Below are 18,566 nucleotides of genomic sequence, written 5' to 3' on the forward strand. Positions count from 1 at the left end.
CCTAGTGTAGGGCTTATCGTGGGGAGTTGAGGGAGCTGAGGGAGCACGCTCTCACTTTGAGCCTTCAGCTCCACCCCGGGTTAAAGGTTAAGGGTTAAGGATGACTTTCCTAAGACCATCTAGGCCTCTGATGGGAAGCAGGCTGGGCTGGGCTAGGCTGAGATGACTCGCTCTCTGAGATTAAGGGAAGACACTCTTTCCTGCGCAGGCCTTGGCTGGGTTCGTGGAACCTCAAAGGGCTGCAGACCCAGGTCCTGTCTGAGAACTCTCTCCCAGCCCTTGCCCCTATCCTATACTGGCCAAACTTCTAAAAAGCTTGTTGCTCCTCTTCGCCTCCCACTTACCACCATCCTTTGAGTCTCCTTGCTAAGGTCACCAACATGTTCATTACATCTGGTGAACACTTGTCTGTCTTTTGCCTTCTTGGTCTACTCTGCTGGTGTCAGCTCTTCCTCATTTTATCCCAGGTGTTCATGTCTCTCCCTTCAACCTCCCATTATCGCCCACAGGCAACCATTCTGAAAGGTGGTGCCGACAGAGACTGCTCTTCCAAGCTGCAGACCTGTGTAGACACCCTTGCATCCCCTGGGATATCCTGCAGACATCTCATACCTCAAGAACCGAAATGATTACCAAACGCTTAGTCGTTCAACCTAGAAAGCAGAGTATTGGCCTTGACTCTTCTCTCCCTTTCACCTCGAGGTTCAATCACCTAGACCTCTCCATTCCACTTCCTAAAGCTGTCTCAAATCCGTTGACCCCTCCCACAGGGTGGCTCCCACAGTTGCCACTCCCATCGTATTTAAGGCCACCATTATTGCTCAACTTCTACAAAGACCTCCTAAAGCTGGTCTTCCTGCTTCCACTCTCGCCCCCTACAGCCCATTCTTCACATGGCAGCCAAAGTTATCTCAGAAATAAATCTGATTATTTCTGTACTGACAATTTACCATGTCTTACCATGGGCCTACAAGGCTTGGCTCCTGCATTCCTTCTCTTATCTTCTCTCACCCTGCTCTTCCTAACCACTTACAACGATTCAACCAAGTGATCTCTTCTGTTCCTCAAACATGCCTACCTGCGGGGTCTTGGCACCTGTTCTCTCTGCCCAGATGGCTATTCCTCCAACCCTACACATACCTGATTTTTTTTTTTTTTTCATTCTTTAGGCCTCAACTAACATGTCCTCTCACAGAGAAGCCTTTCCCAACCACCTGCTCTGGAGAGGCCTCCTCCATCTTCTTGTTTATGTATTTGTTTATTATCTATCTCCCCAAGTAGAAGACACCTTATCTGCTTGTTCATTACAGTAATCTCAGCACCTGAAACTGCCTGATATACATTTGACACTCAAGAAAGATTTGTTGAGTGGGTAAGTCTGGCCCACAAGGCCCTTGGGGATCTGCTGCCCGTTAGCCCTGCCCCGACTCTAGCCACACTGATCATTCATGTCTCGAACATAACATGCTCTCTCCCAGGGCCTATACACATGGTGTTCTCTCTGCCTAGTTAATTCAGGGCTCCACTTAAAAGACCACTTCCTTCCCTGAACTCCTGAGAAAAAGGGTCTCCACACTATATGTTTCTTCAGCAGCCTGAATGCCTTCACACTCAGGCCTTATTTCCTTCACATCAGGCCTTGCTAGGCTGTAAGCTGCGCTAGGACAAGGTTTGTGTGTCTCTCTTGCTTGTTGCTGTAACCCCAGGGCCTCACCCAGAGTCAGGACCAGCTCAGGCCTTAGTGTTTATTAACTGGTGCTAACTGTGGAGACTGGGCACGTGCCCAAAGAGGTCACCACCACAGAACAGCCCAGGCCAAGCACAGAATGAATAGTACAGTCTAGTTGTAAAGAGGTTTGGTATGAGGATGGCCATGGGTGGGGATATGAGGAAGGATTTAGGTAAACAGGGAGAAGCCAGGAGGATTTTCTGGCCGTGGCGCAAATTCCTTAGGGCAGAATGTACTGGTTATATTTAGGTAAGAAACAGATCAGTATCACTGGAGTGAAGAATTCCTGAAAAGGAGGCGGGAGATAAGAGAAAACGAAGGTTGAGGCTATGTTGTTGAAGTTCCTGAAGACCCAGCTTACTTCTCTGTGCCAGATCTAAGTTCAACCACCTTTCGGGTCTCCATCAGCTGATCCCACAGTAACCTCAATATATCCCAGACTGAAGTCATCCTGTGTCCTCCTATGTCCTCCCCTGAGTTCCCCATCCTAGTTAAAGGTGTTTTCAAGACCTCCCTCTCCTTTCCTCCACACACCTCAATCAGTAACAAAAACCTACTGCTTTTAGCCAAGCCCAGTGGTTTATGCCTGTAATCCTAGCATTTGGGAGGCTGAGGCGGGCGGATCTCCTAAGGTCAGAAGTTCGAGACCAGCCTGGCCAACATGGTGAAACCCTGTCTCTACTAAAAATACAAAACAAAAATTAGCCAAGCGTGGTGGCATGCGCCGGTAATCCCAGCTATTCAGGAGGCTGAGGCATGAGAATCGCTTGAACCCGGGAGGCAGAAGTTGCCATGAGCTGAGATCGCACCTGAGTGACAGAGCAAAATGCTGTCTAAAAAAACAAAACAAAAAACCTACTGCTTCTAAATGATTCTCCAGACCACACTGCAGCATGATCTAGTAAAAATGTAAGTCTGGTGAATGATTCCCCTTGAGGACTCCTCACGGCTTACAAGCTAAAGCCCACAAACTTTTCAGCACCTACTTCGCTTTGTCCTGTATGATCCAGCCTGCTCACCTCCTGCTGCTCCGCCACCCACTCCTCTGTTCCAGCTTGATCCATGCTTCTGAAGCTTCCAGTTGGGGATGTCCAATGCCTTCTTGGCCTATCTTCACCTGGTTCATCTCCCTCTACAAGAAGTTTTTCTTTTTCTTCTTTTTTGTTTTGAGACGGTCTCGCTCTCTTGCCCAGGCTGGAGTGCAGTGGCGCAATCTCAGCTCACTGCAACCTCCGCCTCCGGGGTTCAAGCGATTCTCCTGCCTAAGCCTCCTGAGTAGCTGGGATTACAGGAGCCCGCCACCATGCCCAGCTAATTTTTGCATTTTTACAGGCTGGTCTCGAACTCCTGGCCTCCTAAAGTGCTGGGATTACAGGCCTGGGCCACCGCACCCTGCCCAAGAAGCCTTTCTTGACCAACTCTCTTACATCATTTGATGTCTCCTTTTGGCTACCTCTGTTCTCTATCTCTCTGCTGTTTTCGTCACACTATTTTGCAATTATTATCCTACCTGTCTGTCTATCGACAAGACAGTGAACTTCTTGAAGAAGCACACCTGTCTTATATCATCTTTTATCCCAGCACCTGGAGCACCGTAAGAATAACAGCTAAGATTTACCAAGCACTTACACAGAGCTAAGAGTTTCACATGCACTGACTTGTTAATCACTACAGCAACGCAAGGAGATAGGACTATCATTATGCCCACTGACAACAGAGGAAACTGAGGCAGAGGAAACTCATTTGCTAGGCCCAACGATTTAAATTCAAATCAGACGCCTGATCTGAACTACTCAGGAATATCGCCTCAATAAATGTTTGCTGTTTCTCAGGACAAATCGGTGAGAAAAAAATAAGTATTTGCTGAAAACTAAAAACCAAAGATGGCTCCAAGTATGTGATTTCAGACTATCCTCCTTTTTAATCTTATCTCTTGAGGGGAGAGGGCTGTCACACAACCGTTCCAGGACACCACACACAGAGTAACCGAGATGAAAGCGCCAATCCAGCCATCCACCGCGGCTGGGAAAAGGCCTGCCCCTTCCTAAGGTAAAGAGGGACTGAGAGCGTGAGCACAGGGACACGCAGCACCCAGGGGAACAGCACTGGGTCGGGGCAAGGATCTGGCCAGTGCCAAGCAGGCTGTCTGAGGGGTGGGGGGTCCAGCGTGGGTTCCGGAAGCAGGAAAGGCGAGCAGGTGTGGGATCTAAATTAGGACGAGGGGCGGGGAGGGCGCTCCGCGCAGAAGGGCGCAGCTCGGCCTCCGACCTCAGCAGCGGACCCTCATCTCGGCCGCTTGTTGGTCCGCAGGCCTGGAGTGGGCTGAGACCCGCCCAGAAACCGGGAGAACTGAGGCGCGGGCGAGCCCCTTCGGCTCCACGGGCTTTCCGCCTCGAGGTCCTAACTGCGCCCCACTTCAAGTCTGGCCTCTTCACAGAAGTGGCTGCACGCCTCGGGGTAAAGGGGGGAGCGGAGGGTGGACGGGAGAGAGCGGGGAGCCCCGAGGGAAGGGCGGGGGAGCCTGGGCCGGAAGGCGTCCCAGGCTCGGCTGGCAGCCGGCGCTCTCTTTCGACGCCACCCGCTGCCCCCGCCCCCGTGCCGGCCGGGACGGCACGTCTCCGCCCCCAGCGCACCGCGCACCTCACCTTGAACGCCGCCCCACCCACCCCAATCTTATTGGACCTCCCGGGCCGAGGCCTCCCGGCGATTGGTCGGGGAGGTCCGCGAAGGCCCCGCCCATCTCCCCGCCCCCGTCCCCGTCCGCCGGTACTTTGGACGGCGGCGTGGCGCCCCTCCTCCCCTCCCGGTCCCCGCCCCCTGGAGCAAATGCTGCCGAGCTGCGGCCGCGGGGCAGATGCACGCGCTCGGGCCCTCCTAGCAGGCGCGAGCAGTCGCTGGGCGCGCGAAAGCGAAAGAAGGAAGAGGAAGGGAGGGGGAGGGCGGGGTGTTGGGGAGGGGCGGGAGGAGGAAGAGGAGGAGGTTGGGGCGCGCTCGCGCTTGGCCTCGCGCCCGCGCAGAGGGAGGGGGAGAGGGGCGCGCGCGCGCACGCTCGCGTTCTCGCTCGCTCCATCCATCCATCCTCCGGTCGCGGCACACGCGCGCGCGCTCCGGGCTCGCGCCGCACCCCCCGCCCGAGAGAGGCGGGCTGGAGTGGGGGGCGGGGGGAGGGGCGCGCGGACGGCGCGCGGACTGCGCGCGGGCGGGGTGAGGTGAGGAGGAGGAGGCGGCGACGGGACAAGAAGGGAGGGGAAGGGGCCATGGCCGCCCGGTGAGGCGGCGAGGCGGGGGAGCGGCCCGACCCCCCGGCCCCGGGCCCTGGGCCCCGGGGAGAGGCGAGGCCGGCCCGCCGGACATGGGGCTCCGGAGCAGCCGCCGCCGCCGCCGCCGCCGGAGGACGCGGCCCTGAGAGGCCGCCGGGCCCCGGCGCGGCCCCCCGGGCGGGGTGAGTACGGGACGGAGACGGGGACGGGGGAGGGGCCTGTGGGGGGCGGGGGGCGGGGCCCAAGGCGGGGCTTGGGCCCCCTCCCCCCAGGTCTGGGTCAGCGCCCCTTCCCCTCCCCCCGGGCCGACGCGGAAACGCCCGGCTTCCCCCAGCTTCCCGGCCGGGCCGGGGCCCCCGGCTCTCCCCCGTCTGGGTCCCCCTTGGGCGGGGCAGGGCCGGCCGGGGAGGGGGCGCGGGGCCTTTGTTAGGGAGCCAGGCCCCAGCCCCCGGGACAATAGAGACACCCTCCCGGACTCTTCTCCCCGGCCGGCCGGGGCTACTGGCGGGCGGGGAAGGAGAGGGGCTGGGACGCTTCCCACTCTCTGGGGGTCGGTCTGTCCCGGCCCGGCGCCGGCCCCGGCGGCTCGGCTCTCCTCCCCCCAGTCGGTATGATGCAGCAGCAGTGCCGCAGGGACGGGGGAAGAGCCGAGGCCCGGCCTCCTATCCTTCCCAGTGCCCCCGGCTCATTCGTCAGTCCCCACCCCACTCTAGGCCGGCAGCTTCTGAAACTCGTACCCACCGTTCCGAGGGGCCCTGGGTTGTGGGTGCTGTGTCTGAATCCTTGGGTGGGGGTTCCTGGACTTTGGGGCTCTTGGAGAGACTTCCGGGCTGGTCCTGAGGGAGGGCGGGTGGTTATTTAAAGGAAGAACAGGTAAGGGGAGTGCCCGCTCCTGGCGTGCCACCCCACCGGGCTCTCCCCACCATCCTCCCCCCGTTCCTGCTCATGGTGGCTAGAAATGTCTCTTAGCTCTAGGCTCCTGTGGGCTCTGCTCCCCTCGTGGAGTGGCAGGCTGATTTCAAGGGAAGGCAGAGTGGGGTGAAGGTTGTAGGGTCCTAGGGCCGTTTCTACTTCTGGTAGCAGTACCCCCCCAAGTGGACATCCTGGCTGAAAGCAGAGGTGACTCTGAGGAGAGTCTTTAGGGAAGGCGGGGGGTGTATTTAGGAGTCTGTGCAGTTCTTTGCCACACCCTGTGGGTTTGCTTTGAGGCCTTGGAGTTCCTTCTCCTCCCCCTGCTGCATTGCACCATGGGTATCAAAGAGGGGTTTGAGTTTTGGGGACCTAGGGTGAGCTGCTGCCTCCTATAGACCCAGACTCTGATTGGCAGTGGAGTCCAGGGCCTGAGCTCAGGCCTGGGAAAGACTAGGCCCCTTTTAGGTTTCAGGCCTTGAAGGACCATCCAGACTTAGTGAGCCTGGGCCTTGGGGAGGGAGAGACCATGATGCCAGGACTGAGCTCTGGGCAGCGAGATGGGGAGGGAAGGTGGCCGCATTCAGAGGTGCCTTGGACTCACAACAACACCCCCACCCCTGTGTGTGCAGCCGTGTTGCCGCCCGCTGTGCTATGAGCAGTGAGAGCGCCGTCTCCACAAGAGTTTACAAATGAAAATGGAGGAAATGTCTTTGTCTGGCCTGGATAACAGCAAACTAGAGGTGAGGGCTCCCCCACGTGTGCCTCCAGTTCTTTCTCTTGATGTCTCTCCGTCGCCGTACCTGGCATCCACACCAAAGAGGAATTTGGGTAGTCAGCCTTGTTCCTTAAAGGGAATAGCCAGCTGAAAAGACCAAGGATCCAGGAAGAAGAAAGAACACGAAGTCAAGATGGGGAAAATGGCAAAGAAAGCATGATTTTTGGCTGGGGCCAGTTTGCAGCAGATTTGGTTGGTGAGAGTCCAGGGGGCTGTGACTCTTGTGACCGTAGATGTTCTCCCCTGGGGCCCAGGCCATCGCTCAGGAGATATACGCGGACCTGGTCGAGGATTCTTGTTTGGGATTCTGCTTTGAGGTACATCGGGCTGTCAAGTGTGGCTACTTCTTCTTGGACGACACGGACCCTGATAGCATGAAGGATTTTGGTGAGCTTCAGGGTGAAGGAGCAGCAGTCCGGCCCTTCCCTTGGACTGCTTGGAGTTTCCTTCTCTGGAAACTGTGCTAGATGTAGCGCCTGGAGCTCCTGTGAGCCGGGGGAGGGATTGAAGAGGCCGTGGGACCCCAGGTGGGAACAAGAGGAGAGGGTCCTGCCCACCCTGATCGCCAGCCTCTCCTGTCCCCAGAGATCGTGGACCAGCCGGGGTTGGACATCTTTGGACAGGTTTTCAACCAGTGGAAGAGCAAGGAGTGTGTTTGCCCCAATTGCAGTCGCAGCATTGCCGCCTCCCGCTTTGCTCCCCATCTGGAGAAGTGCCTGGGAATGGGTCGGAACAGCAGCCGAATCGCCAACCGCCGGTGAGGGAACCAGAGCTGCCCGTTCTCTGCAGCCTGTGCCATGATAGTCCCCCAGGGGCATTGGGAGGGTACAGAGGGTGGATTTTACTTGGCCCCAGATGCTCCACCTGCCTCTGAAGTTGGGGGCAGAGCGGGGTGACCGCCTTGACCCCTTTCTTTTCCCTCCCCTTGGCCCCTTTCTCTTCCCTCTCCTTGGCAGGATTGCCAATAGCAACAATATGAATAAGTCTGAGAGTGACCAAGAGGATAATGATGACATCAATGACAACGACTGGTCTTATGGCTCAGAGAAGAAAGGTGCTTGGGGATCTGGGGAAACCTGGGGGGCATTGGGATGAGGTGGGAAGCAGGAATTGGGTATACAGTGGTCACAAGTTGTTGCCTTGAATGATGAAGACAGAGTGTAGTTGTGCAGTTTCCTTTTTCTTTTTTTTTTTTGAGACGGAATCTCGCTCTGTGGCCCAGGCTGGGTGCAGTGGCGCGATCTCGGCTCACTGCAACCTCCATCTCCTGGGTTCAAGCGATTCTCCTGTGTCAGCCTCCTGAGTAGCTGGGATTATAGTCGCGTGCTACCGTGCCCAGCTAATTTTTGTATTTTTAGTAGCGATGGGGTTTCACCATATTGGCCACGATGGTCTCGATCTCCTGACCTCGTGATCTGCCCGCCCAGGCCTCCCAAAGTGCTGGGATTACAGGCGTGAGCCACCGTGCCTGGCCTGTTGTATGGTTTTCTTGAGATGCTTTTAGATTGAGAACTTAACGGAAACCCTGCTCTTCATGCTTTTGTTCCCCACAGCCAAGAAGAGAAAGTCAGACAAGGTGAGAGCCGGGGCAGGCATTGGGGAAATAATGGGTAAAGGACAGATACCCTCCCCTTTGGGCAGGGAGTCCTCGAGTGTCATGACTCAAGGCTGAGGTCATTGGGGGCTTGAGGGTGTCTGTGGTGGGTGGGGGGGGTGGGGGGAGGGCACATGGGTAGACAGGCCTCCTATTGGGGAGGAAGAGTAGGAATTTGAGGATGCTGCTTTGTCAAATCTTTTTTCCTTCCCTGGGTTCTCGGCTCCCCCTTATCGTTACCCTTTCCCCAAAGCTATGGTATCTCCCATTCCAGAACCCCAATTCCCCTCGAAGATCCAAGTCTTTAAAACACAAAAATGGTAAGTGGAGCCAGAGCAATGGGAATGGTTCTAGCTGTGTCTTCTGGGACTCATTGCCGGGGGGTGGAGGTAGGGCCTGGGGATAGGGGAATTGAGGGAGGGCCTGTGATCCTTCTGTCACCCCCACTTCCTCTCTGGTTATTTTCAGGGTTCTCTGTCTGTACCTCTGCATCAAACACCCTTCCCCTTCTTTTTTCTTCTTCAGGGGAACTTAGCAATTCGGATCCTTTTAAGGTGAGTATGGGCCACCCCTCACACGCTCACTCTCATTGTCCTGGTTGTGAGGTGGTGGGGATTTGGACAAGTAGGGATCAGAATGCTGACAGCCAGAGGCACTGATGAGCTATTTGGATCTTACATATTTATGTTCTTTCTGAGTCCCACCCCTTATCCATTGGCAGGTGGGATGAGAGAAATCACTTGGAAAATGGCAGGGTCGTTCTAAAGCCTCTCACTTAGAAAGGGACCAGAGGGACTGATTCTTGCTTCCACCCCTGCCCTTCTCTTTTCTCTGCCCCATCTCTAACTTGTACCTCTGGTTCTCCTGCAGTATAACAATTCAACCGGGATCAGCTATGAGACCCTGGGGCCGGAGGAGCTTCGCAGCCTGCTAACCACGGTGAGGGGGGACCGGCAAGGGAGAAGGCCCTTGGGAGTAGGCTGGAGCCATAGGCAGTGGTCAAGGCCTGGGAGGAAGCTGGCGACCTAGCAGTCAGGGCCATATCGTTCTCTCTCTCTGGAATTAGGTTTCCCGGCCCATAGTGTCCTGGGACCGTCTGCTCTGGACACCTTTGGGCCATCTCTGCTTGTGCTATCTAGCATTTATACAGAAGGAAACATCTAGCATCTAGAGTAGGTTCCCTCCATCCCTCCTTTCAGCTTATATTCCTCTTCCAGCAATGTGGGGTGATTTCTGAACACACCAAGAAGATGTGCACAAGGTGAGCACAGAACCTAGAAAGGGGGCCAGGTGCTTCCTGCACACTCACCATGGGCATGGGTCGGGAGTACCCCTGGACTTGAGCAATGGGGCTCCTGCCCTTCCCCTTCCCTCCTCTAATGATCAGGTCTTTGGCCACAATCTGGGGACGAATCTGCATTCACCCCTTCCCTGTCTGTGCCCATGGCTCCTGCCTTGCCGAGGGGAGGGGCTTTACCTGAGTTCCTCAGACCCCTCCCTGCCTTGCCTCACCACCAGGTCCCTGCGCTGCCCACAGCACACAGATGAGCAGAGGCGAACCGTACGGATTTATTTTCTCGGGCCCTCGGCGTAAGTGGCCCTACAGGAAGGGTGGGGGGTTGTGACCAGTTAGGGTGATGATCACTATCTCTAAAGCCCTTTTTTGGCTCATCCCCTTTCCAGCGTCCTTCCAGAGGTCGAGAGCTCCCTGGATAATGACAGCTTTGACATGACTGACAGCCAGGCCCTGATCAGCCGGCTTCAGTGGGACGGCTCCTCTGACCTCTCACCCTCTGATTCAGGCTCCTCCAAGACGAGTGAAAATCAGGGATGGGGTCTAGGTACGTGATGCAGTTGGGCCCCGGGGGCTCTGTGCCCAAAGCCATGGGGGTGCCACCTCTCCTGCCACACCCCTACTCTCATCCCTTGTGTCTCTTTCTCTACAGGTACCAACAGCTCTGAGTCACGGAAAACCAAGAAAAAGAAATCCCATCTGAGCCTGGTAGGGACTGCCTCCGGCCTAGGTTCCAACAAGAAGAAGAAGCCAAAGCCACCGGCACCCCCAACGCCCAGCATCTATGATGACATCAACTGACTTGGGTGCAAGGGATAGCCTTTGGCTGAGCAGAGCCCTCTCTCCTGACCCCCACCCAGGTGGCATAGCCTGGCAAATGGACAGCTGCTGGGGGTTGGGGCTTGGGAAGCTTGGTGGGCCAGGCAGGCAGAGGATCCGATTATGCGCCCCTGGGGGGTGTCAAAGTCCTCTGCAATGGAGCACGACCCCTCGGCGTGCAGGACTCAGACCTGGACATATTATGCCTTGGACATAAGTTTGGTGGGGAGGCGGTTTTCCTATTTATTCTGTGAGTTACTGGATGTCCATCTAGGCCAGGGGCCTGACCTGGGCACTGTGCCAGGGCACTGCCTGCCCCCCACCCCAGGAACTGGACTAAGCCCTGCTGAGGGGCAGTGTGGCGACCCGGGAGGCTGTGGGTTGGAAGCTGAGCCTGGAGGGGGCCTGCCTCGGCCGCCCTCAGCAATGTGAATGGGTCCGGTGCTTGGAGCTGAGGGGCAAGGCTGGGCATGTCCTGTCTGTGTGCAGAATCCTATCAAATGCCCCCAGTCCCAGGGGTAGGCAGGCACAGAGTGCTGTCTGCTGAGGTGGGCGTCCAGAACTGCCGCCACCTTCCCTGCCCCTCACAGGGGCAGCCCTTTCCCCTCAGTCCCCATGGGCCTCCTTGGCAGCAGGAGCTGTCCTTTTGTTGGGTGCCAGGAAAGGGCCTCCAGCCTCTACAGCTTCAAGGAATGGGAAAGGGAGGGTAGGAAGAGGGAGAAGTGTCAGAATTCCTCCCCCTGCCTCTCCTCCCGGACCCAGGGCTGGTGAGGAGTGGGGCCCCAAGGTGAGAGGGAACGGTGCTGCTTTATTTGAAATGTTTTCTTACCTCATTCCCTGCCCCAGGAAGGGACCCAGCCTCACCCTCCTGGGGTGGCCCCGTGTTCCTCCTGCCCACCCTGCCCCACTGCCCTACTGGGGCAGCCCAGGTTCCCAGCTGCTGCTTCCACCCCCTTCACCTTGACCGGCTTCAGTTCCTCTCAGCGCTCCTGCCTCCAAAGCCTGCCCTGTTTCCCTTCCTTAGCGCTTTTAAGTTATTTATTCTGTACTTGTGGTTTGGGGCTCTGAGGAAAATCCTAATCTTGTGCCTCTCCCCCTTTGCTGGGAGTTGGGTGGGAAGAGAGGGTGGCCTCTGTGCCCCGGGTTGTCAGTGGAGGGGAAGGGGTGTCATTGTCCCTCTGTGGGACTGTCATGCCAGTGTGCCCACCTGCCTGGTCTACATCCTAAAGAGATGTACCGTCCCCCCTCCATGCGAGCACCACCACTCCCAGGAGCCAAGCTGGAGGACCACGACCTGGGCTGGGAGCAGAGCTGACTGACACGGGTGGAGGTGACCCTGAGCCAAGTTCTCTGGCACTTGCTGGACATGTCCCCTACCCTCTTCCCAAGAGGAGCCATCCCACATTTGGGTAGTTAGTACCCAGGACTGGTTGGACTGATCGGGTTAGGGACCCTAGAGGGTTAAGGGAACAACAGAGATGGGGCTGCAATGCCCTGTCTGGAACTCCGCTCTCCCCCTAGGGTGGTTCTGATTGTGGCTTCTGTCTGGTTGCAAGTTGGTTTTTAACCCACAAATTGTGATTATTTTTTAAAAAGCCAAACAGATTTTGGCAGGAGTTAGAATAAATCCCGGGGCCTGGGCTCCTCTATATTCTTGGCCCTCCGTCGTCTCCCTCCGAGAGGAGGCAGGAGGGAGAGGAGGATCTCAGCAGGCCTCTAGCCGCTTCCAGATGCAGTCTGGGGAGTCTGGGCAGTCTGGCTGAAGGTGAAGGGAGGAAGGCTGTGGGCCACTCTCCCTTCTGAGAGGCAGCTGCAGCTCAGGCCCTAATACACTCTTTGCCCTGTGGCCTCTCCCTTTTTCCCCTTTCTGGTTGGAGGAGGGAGAATTGGGAGGTAGTTTGGGAACTGGTTTGTCCACATAAACTTCCCCATTGTTCCTTGGCCCGCCCTCAGGGCAGAGCCCCCTGCCCAGGCTGGGTAAGAGATGGGCTTGGTCCAGCAGGGACCCTGAGGGAACAAACCCTTTTCCTTCTGGGGAGAGAGTGCCCCCCTACCATGTAGTTGAACAGGGGCTAGGAGCTCCCCACTCCCCTCCCTCTAACAGCAGGCTGTGTGGGTTTCAATTCCCATCCTTCCCACCCCAGCTAGGTGTCGTCCACCCTGTATCCTGTGTCTGAGTGTGTGTGGGGGGGTTCTGTACTAATTTCCATGGCCGGTGGCTTTTCCTTCCATGCATCACTCCCCCCCGCATGCCCAGGGGCCACCCGCCTGGCATTACCGCATGCTGGGGTCATTGGGGGAGGGGGGTGGGGCTCACGCTGTCCTGTGGTCTTGAGATTTTTATTTTTGCATATGTAATCCATTCTGTACAGGTAGCTAACTTTGTAAACGCTGTGTATTCCCTCTGCCCCCATGGCTGCTGGTGTAAATAAACTGCATCTCCTGTTGGTAGCCCAGGCCTACCTACGCTCATTACCATGTTGCTGGGGGCAGTGCAAAGCCATTCTCTGTCACAGAAAGAGGTTCCAGGACCACAAAATGGAACTTTATTCAGTCACAGACACTGACCCTCCAATAGCCCCAGAAGCAAGAGCCTAGGGCCCAGCGATCCATACCCAGTCCTTGGAGTTGGGCAGGGTAGGATGCTGGCCAAGGGCCAGTGCTGTCTCTTGCTTACAGCCTGAGGCCTACGGGAGCAGCAGCTGTGGCCTGGCCGCTCCCAATGCTGGGGGCTTGGCTTGGTGCCCCATCCCCTTCCTGACTGAGCTCTATGAAGGACTCTTAAAAAAATAAAATAAAATGCAAGCAAAGTGCTTTGAAAGAAGGGAGGACACCCTATTCCTGCTAAGGGGTAGAGGGAGAAGGTGAAGGCGGCTAGGTGCCCATAAGAGAAGGCTGGCACAATCTTCATTCCTGCCAGTGTGATTTCAATCTCAAAAGATGAGTATTTGGCTGAGAAATGGAAGGATACTCCAGGCTCCCTATGGAGTTGTGCTGGGGCCATGCTGAGCTGCCCTGGCAGGCAGCCCTGGGTGCTGGGGGCAGACATGCAGGACACTGGGAAGAGCCAGAACCACAGGTGGGAGGGAATCTCAGAGCCCAGGCTCCCCACTGAGCTTGGCCAGCAGCTTTGAACTCCTTCAGAGGACCCTAAAAGTGAAGGAAGATGACATCCTCATTTCTACCTGAGTTGTGCTTGCACGGGAGGGACATCTGTACTCCTGTGGATGAGAAGGGGAGGCCGCGTACCTGCCTCCTGTGTCCTATGGAGGAGAGTTCCATCGCATCCTTTCCACCCCTCCCTTGCAGGCCCTTGGGCCCAGCTCTGGCCAGGAAAAGGGGGGAGGCCATAAAGGAGGAAGACCATGCCTTTCATTTTCTTCCTATGTCCTTATCGTCCATACATCCCAAATACTAGGAAGCTGAAGAAGACGGTGACTCCCACCAGGGAGACGGTGGCAGGTGCTGTGAAGAATTGGCGGTAATTGATTCGGAAGTACCAGACCACACCCAACAGCACCACAAAGACAGGCACCATGAGGCTGCCGACACTGACACCAAGGCTGGGTGGCTCAGTGGCTGAGGGGGCCAAGGAGGCTGAGGGGCCTGGAACAGCTGACCCTGGGGGTGAGCGGTGGCAGTGAATCACACAGTTGTCGGTAATGTTCAGAGAACGCAATGTGCAGGCTGGATCCTGTAGCAGGCGGCCCTGGTAGATCAGTTTCATCTGGCTTTCTTGTCCAGGGAAGTATTTGCTGTAAGGATGAAAGACATGGAAGGAAAGACAGAGGGTGAGGAATGAGAAGGCAAACAGGCCTGGACCAACAAAGCAAGGGAGTGGGGAAAAACTGGAGGGTGGATTTTTTTTCCCTCATCTTTATCCTTTTTTTTTTTTTTTTTTTTTTGAGACAGAGTCTCACTCTGTTGCCAGGCTGGAGTGCAGTGGCACGATCTCAGCTCACTGCAACCTCTGTCTCCTGGGTTCAAGCAATTCTCCTGCCTCAGCCTCCTGAGTAGCTGGGACTACAGGAGTGCGTCACCACGCCCAGCTAGTTTTTGTATTTTTTTTTTTTAGTAGAGACAGGGTTTCACCATGTTGGCCAGGATGGTCTTGATCTCTTGACCTTGTGATCTGCCCACCTTGGCCTTCCAAAGTGCTGGGATTACAGGCGTGAGCCACCACGACAGGCCCCTCTCATCTTTATCCTTAACTAATGAAGGGTGTATTTGTTTGTTCTGTTTTTTGAGATGGAGTCTCACTCTGTCGCTCAGGCTGGAGTGCAGTGGTGCAATCTCGGCTCACTGCAACCTCCGCCTCCTGGGTTCAAGCGATTCTCCTGCCTCAGCCTCCTGAGTAGCTGGGATTACAGGCGTGCGCCACCACGCCCGGCTAATTTTTGTATGTTTAGTAGAGATGGGGTTTCACCATGTTGGTCAGGCTGGTCTCGAACTCCTGACCTCGTGCTGTACCTGCCTCAGCCTCCCAAAGTGCCGGGAGCCACCGCACCCGGCCTGAAGGGTGTATTTCTAAGAAAGTATCTACCTGCCCTTGGTAGGGGCTGGATCTTACACTTTGCTGCAGCTCCCATGTCTGCACCAGCCTCCTTAGAGGCAACCAAGGGCTGGGGGATGAGCACAAGCAGCTTCCCACTTCCCAGGCCACTCACCTCTTCAGGGCACCCACGGTATCCTCTGGCCTAGCCACAGCCAGCTCCTCGGTATCATTGAGGAATTTGAGCCGCACAGTGATGAGGCCAGGGCTGGGAGGGAGGCAGGTGCTATCCTCAGATCTCAGGGGGGCCTCTGGACTGCTGCTGCCTGCACCTGCTTGTCTTTTGGGCAGGCCTTGGATGTCAAGGAGATGCTCAAGGCTGGGCTCAATACCACCCCCAGCTCCAGCTTCCCCTGTGGAGTCTCCCCCACCTTCACCAGCCTCTTCAGCCTTCTCATCATTACCCTCTGATGGATGGGGGAGTTCAGCTGGTTCGGGGTTGCCTTGGCCTGCCACCAGGTGGTCCACATGCCCCAGGTGGAGGACGGATGTGTCGCCTGCTGACACAATAGCGCCCAGGAGCTGGTTGCTACCGCTGTCTGCTACGTAGGTAGAGAGCCAAGCTAGGATCAAGGCTAGAATCAGCACCACCACACCTGCCACCACCATCACCTCATTACCCACACCCTCAATGAGGGTGACATCAGAGAGCTCCATGGCCTGGCTGCTGGCAGGGTCCACGCTGCAGGAACAAAGGGGGACAGCATCAGCAGAGCCTGAGGGGTTGCAACCAGGTCTAGTTTGTTTAGGTTCTAACTGACCCAGCCCTGAAAAAAAAAAAGGAGTTCAGTGTTGTGTAGAAGGGGGCACAAACCTTCCTAATTCTGGCACCCCAACCTAAAGCTAAAGATCTACCCTACCCTTTGCTTCTATTGTGAAACTCTTGCTTTCAGGTTCTGTGACCTTCCTCTCTCACACTCCAACTTCCCAATGAGTGTGGATCAGCAGGAAAAGCCCACAGCCTTGCTGCTGCTGCTGCTACTGTTGTTGCTTTTTTGGTGAATGAGGAAAAACCTTTGCTGAGGCCTGAGTTTCTCTAGGATTTCTATCGCTTGATCAAGCAAATATGCCTCCTAAGCAGCCTCCAAAGTGGCTTCAGAGAGACCCAAAAGCCTGGAATATTTTACTGCGGGGCCCCCTTGGAGGCACTGTTTAGCCATCCCTGCCAGATTGTTTCATTTGAGCCTATTTCATTCCTGGTCACAGATCCAGGCTGCCAGATGTCAAGAGCCAAAGAAAACTGACCTACCATCAAAAGCAGAGTCAGACAAACCTCAAACGATAACTCTGTAGGGGCCGTGAGCAGATACTATGCAGCAGACATTATGTGCCGCCTCTGAAACTTCTGGCAAGCCCTGGGGAGCAACATGGGACAGACACCAGAAGCACCACCTTCCTGGGTCACCATGGGCCCACTCCTGCAATGACCACTCCCCAAGTGGAAGTGATTTGAAAACGATTCCATAACAGCTCTCACAATCTCAGTCTCTCTTCTTTCACTGTGAAGGTTCTGCTGCTGCAGTTTCTTAGAAAGGCAGGAAGGGTCCCTGCTTGCTCCTTGGAGTACCTACTATTTCCCTTGGAGAATCTGCTGCTTTCACAGCTGTCCCTGGGCAAATCCAGTCTGGTGATTATCATTATCAGACTATTCTCAGAGCACCTATAAAACTTCATTATACTTATCTACCTGTCCATCTTTCTATTAGACTCCTGGTAGACAAGGATCGTATGTATTTCTCTTGGTACTGAAGTATCCAATATAATGCCCCAGTAGTTGCTCAGAGAATTATCTGTGGAACACGTCAACATCTTTATTTAATATACCGGCCCTGGAGTTAGAAAAACAACTAATTATAACCCCAGTCTTGCGTCTTACTAGCTGTAGCACCTCAGACAACTTTCTCAGAGCCTCAGCTTTCTCATCAGTAAAATGGGGTTAAAAACAGTACCTACCTCATGAGGTTGTTTTGAAGATGACGTGAAATCATCGAAGCAAAATACTTGGCACAGTGCCTGGCACACCGCAAATTGCAATTGCTTAATAATGGTAGCAATTTTTTATCACACCCACAACTAACCCCTGATGGTAAGAAGGTTAATGTCATTAACCATGATTTACAGAAAAAGAAACTGCGGCGAAGAAAGACGAAAACGATTGGCACAGACACAGGGAACTCTCGTGGGGAGGGGCCCGGCAGGACCCCAGGTGTCCGGCCTCACAGGTCTTTACTCTGTCCCTCAGCCTGTGATCTACCCTGTCCGTACCGTGACCGCACGGTGAGGAGGGGTCCCGCACCCTTTTTCTGAGGCGAAGGTTCCGCGTTTGGATGGTCCTATTCCCGCGGCGTTGGACTGGGGTCCATGGGCCCACCCGAACCGAAGGGCTACCTGGCCCCAGCCTCCGTGATAAGCCCAGCTGTCCCGGCCAGTGAGGAGTAGGGTCGGCTAAGGGGGTCACAAACCATCCACACCCCTCAAACTTCGGGGCGGGGCTGGGGAACTGGGGGCGGGGCTTGAGGACGCGGGGAGTCATGGGAAATTAAAGGGGATTGGACCGGCACTGTGCCTGGATGGGGAAGTCCTCACCTGAAAAGGCCAGACTAAATGTTTTGACCTCGCCAGGACGGCCCCTGGACTCGTTTTTCCGTAGGGGTCGGGAAAAGGGCTGGCAATCTGCGATTCTGTTCAGGTTCCGGTCTCTTCCGTCTTCTCCCGGAAGCTGTTATACCAGGGACAGGAAGTCCCGCCTCCGCGCCTTGCACTGATGACGCAAAGGTACGTAAGACGGGCTGACGTAAAAGGTATTCTTTAAATAAAAGGGACCGGTTTCTCAGCGGAAGGAGGGGCGGAGTCATTGTTGGCGGGATTGCGGCCCTCCCAGAGCGGGGCCACGCCTGGTGGGCGGGGCCTTAGGCAATCCAGGGTGAGAGGCGGGGCCAAGGGGGAGGAGTTAGCGGGGAGGTACTTGGGAAAGGGGCGTGGCTTCGCGACTGTGGAGGGATGCCCGGGCTGGCGCCGCTGGGCAGAGCTGGTGCGAAGTTTCCCTTTCCAACCTTGTTCTTCCGGCCTTGCTGTCTGCCTCCCGGGCTGATTGGATTCGTTACTGCTTTGCAACGCGCACCTAACTCCAGGTTAGCGGGGATTAGTAAGAACTCAGCACTGGGCCAGTCGGGAAGACAGATAAGGAGACGAGTTAGTCAGCATCCGGTGCTTGAAGAGTGCGGCCCCAGGTAGTGTGGGACCCGGGAAAGAAGGCAGGAAAGCATTTCAAAGAAGGCACAGATTCAGCGCAGGCTTAGGACACAAAAAGGGGGAAAAGTCCAGCTTTCAAGAACTTATCCAGATTTTTGCAATTAAAATTTTTTCTTTTTTCTTTTTTTTGAGACGGAGTTCCGCTCTTGTTGCCCAGGCTGGAGTGCAATAGCGCGATCTCGGCTCACTGCAACTTCCGCCCCCCGGGTTCAAGCGATTCTCCTGCCTCAGCCTGCCGAGTAGCTGGGATTACAGGCATGCGCCACCACGCCCCGCTAATTTTGTATTTTAGTAGAGACAGGGTTTCTCCATGTTGGTCAGGCTGGTCTCGAACTCCCAACCTCAGGTGATCCGCCCCCGTCTGGGCCTCCTAAAGTGC

The 18,566-nt window shown here is 55.7% G+C and overlaps 3 protein-coding genes across 11 annotated transcripts; 1 reads left to right on the forward strand and 2 right to left on the reverse strand.

Moving 5' to 3' along the window:
* Positions 1-4,761: 4,761 nt before the first annotated feature.
* On the forward strand, positions 4,762-12,834 carry ATXN7L3 (ataxin 7 like 3). Of its 6 annotated transcripts, none has more exons than XM_030800690.1 (13): positions 4,762-5,171; positions 6,531-6,641; positions 6,931-7,063; positions 7,262-7,433; positions 7,633-7,730; positions 8,230-8,252; positions 8,524-8,590; positions 8,739-8,824; positions 9,141-9,209; positions 9,488-9,531; positions 9,789-9,860; positions 9,954-10,111; positions 10,217-12,834. In XM_030800690.1, the coding sequence occupies exons 2-13, from the start codon at positions 6,591-6,593 to the stop codon at positions 10,363-10,365; spliced, it is 1,122 nt and encodes a 373-aa protein (XP_030656550.1). In that variant the 5' UTR covers positions 4,762-5,171; positions 6,531-6,590; the 3' UTR covers positions 10,366-12,834. The 6 variants fall into 6 exon arrangements, with proteins under 6 accessions (XP_030656550.1, XP_030656552.1, XP_030656553.1 ...); XM_030800692.1 differs by having other exon boundaries at positions 4,764-5,171; positions 8,545-8,590; XM_030800693.1 differs by having other exon boundaries at positions 4,765-5,171; positions 8,796-8,824.
* A 75-nt stretch (positions 12,835-12,909) lies between these two features.
* On the reverse strand, positions 12,910-14,048 carry LOC105737934. Its single transcript, XM_030800697.1, has one exon. It carries the CDS (start codon positions 13,430-13,432, stop codon positions 12,938-12,940), a length of 495 nt encoding a protein of 164 aa, XP_030656557.1. The 5' UTR covers positions 13,433-14,048; the 3' UTR covers positions 12,910-12,937.
* TMUB2 (transmembrane and ubiquitin like domain containing 2) lies at positions 12,910-17,680 on the reverse strand. Of its 4 annotated transcripts, XM_012497695.2 has the most exons (4): positions 17,522-17,653; positions 16,889-17,015; positions 15,051-15,617; positions 12,910-14,138 (listed from the first exon to the last, which is right to left on the reverse strand). In XM_012497695.2, the coding sequence occupies exons 2-4, from the start codon at positions 16,921-16,923 to the stop codon at positions 13,775-13,777; spliced, it is 966 nt and encodes a 321-aa protein (XP_012353149.1). In that variant the 5' UTR covers positions 16,924-17,015; positions 17,522-17,653; the 3' UTR covers positions 12,910-13,774. The 4 variants fall into 4 exon arrangements, with proteins under 4 accessions (XP_012353149.1, XP_003270797.1, XP_003270795.1 ...); XM_003270749.4 differs by lacking the exon at positions 16,889-17,015 and having other exon boundaries at positions 17,522-17,680; XM_003270747.4 differs by lacking the exon at positions 17,522-17,653 and having other exon boundaries at positions 16,889-17,508.
* Positions 17,681-18,566: the final 886 nt, after the last annotated feature.

The sequence above is a fragment of the Nomascus leucogenys genome, chromosome 19 (assembly GCF_006542625.1).
Source record: "Nomascus leucogenys isolate Asia chromosome 19, Asia_NLE_v1, whole genome shotgun sequence".
NCBI lineage: Eukaryota > Metazoa > Chordata > Mammalia > Primates > Hylobatidae > Nomascus > Nomascus leucogenys.

What these genes read in the sequence shown, in the direction of transcription:
- ATXN7L3 (XM_030800690.1), top strand. Translation starts at nt 6,591, where the DNA reads ATGAAAATGGAGGAAATGTCTTTGTCTGGCCTGGATAACAGCAAACTA. An exon ending in TGGATAACAGCAAACTAGAG is followed by an intron (nt 6,642 to 6,930) that starts GTGAGGGCTCCC and finishes CCTGGGGCCCAG; the next exon opens with GCCATCGCTCAGGAGATATA. An exon ending in TTCGCAGCCTGCTAACCACG is followed by an intron (nt 9,210 to 9,487) that starts GTGAGGGGGGAC and finishes TTCCTCTTCCAG; the next exon opens with CAATGTGGGGTGATTTCTGA.
- LOC105737934 (XM_030800697.1), bottom strand. Translation starts at nt 13,432, where the DNA reads ATGTCTGCCCCCAGCACCCAGGGCTGCCTGCCAGGGCAGCTCAGCATG.
- TMUB2 (XM_003270747.4), bottom strand. Translation starts at nt 17,040, where the DNA reads ATGACATTAACCTTCTTACCATCAGGGGTTAGTTGTGGGTGTGATAAA. An exon ending in CTTCAAAACAACCTCATGAG is followed by an intron (nt 15,618 to 16,888) that starts GTAGGTACTGTT and finishes TTGTTCCTGCAG; the next exon opens with CGTGGACCCTGCCAGCAGCC. An exon ending in ACCGTGGGTGCCCTGAAGAG is followed by an intron (nt 14,139 to 15,050) that starts GTGAGTGGCCTG and finishes TCATCCTTACAG; the next exon opens with CAAATACTTCCCTGGACAAG.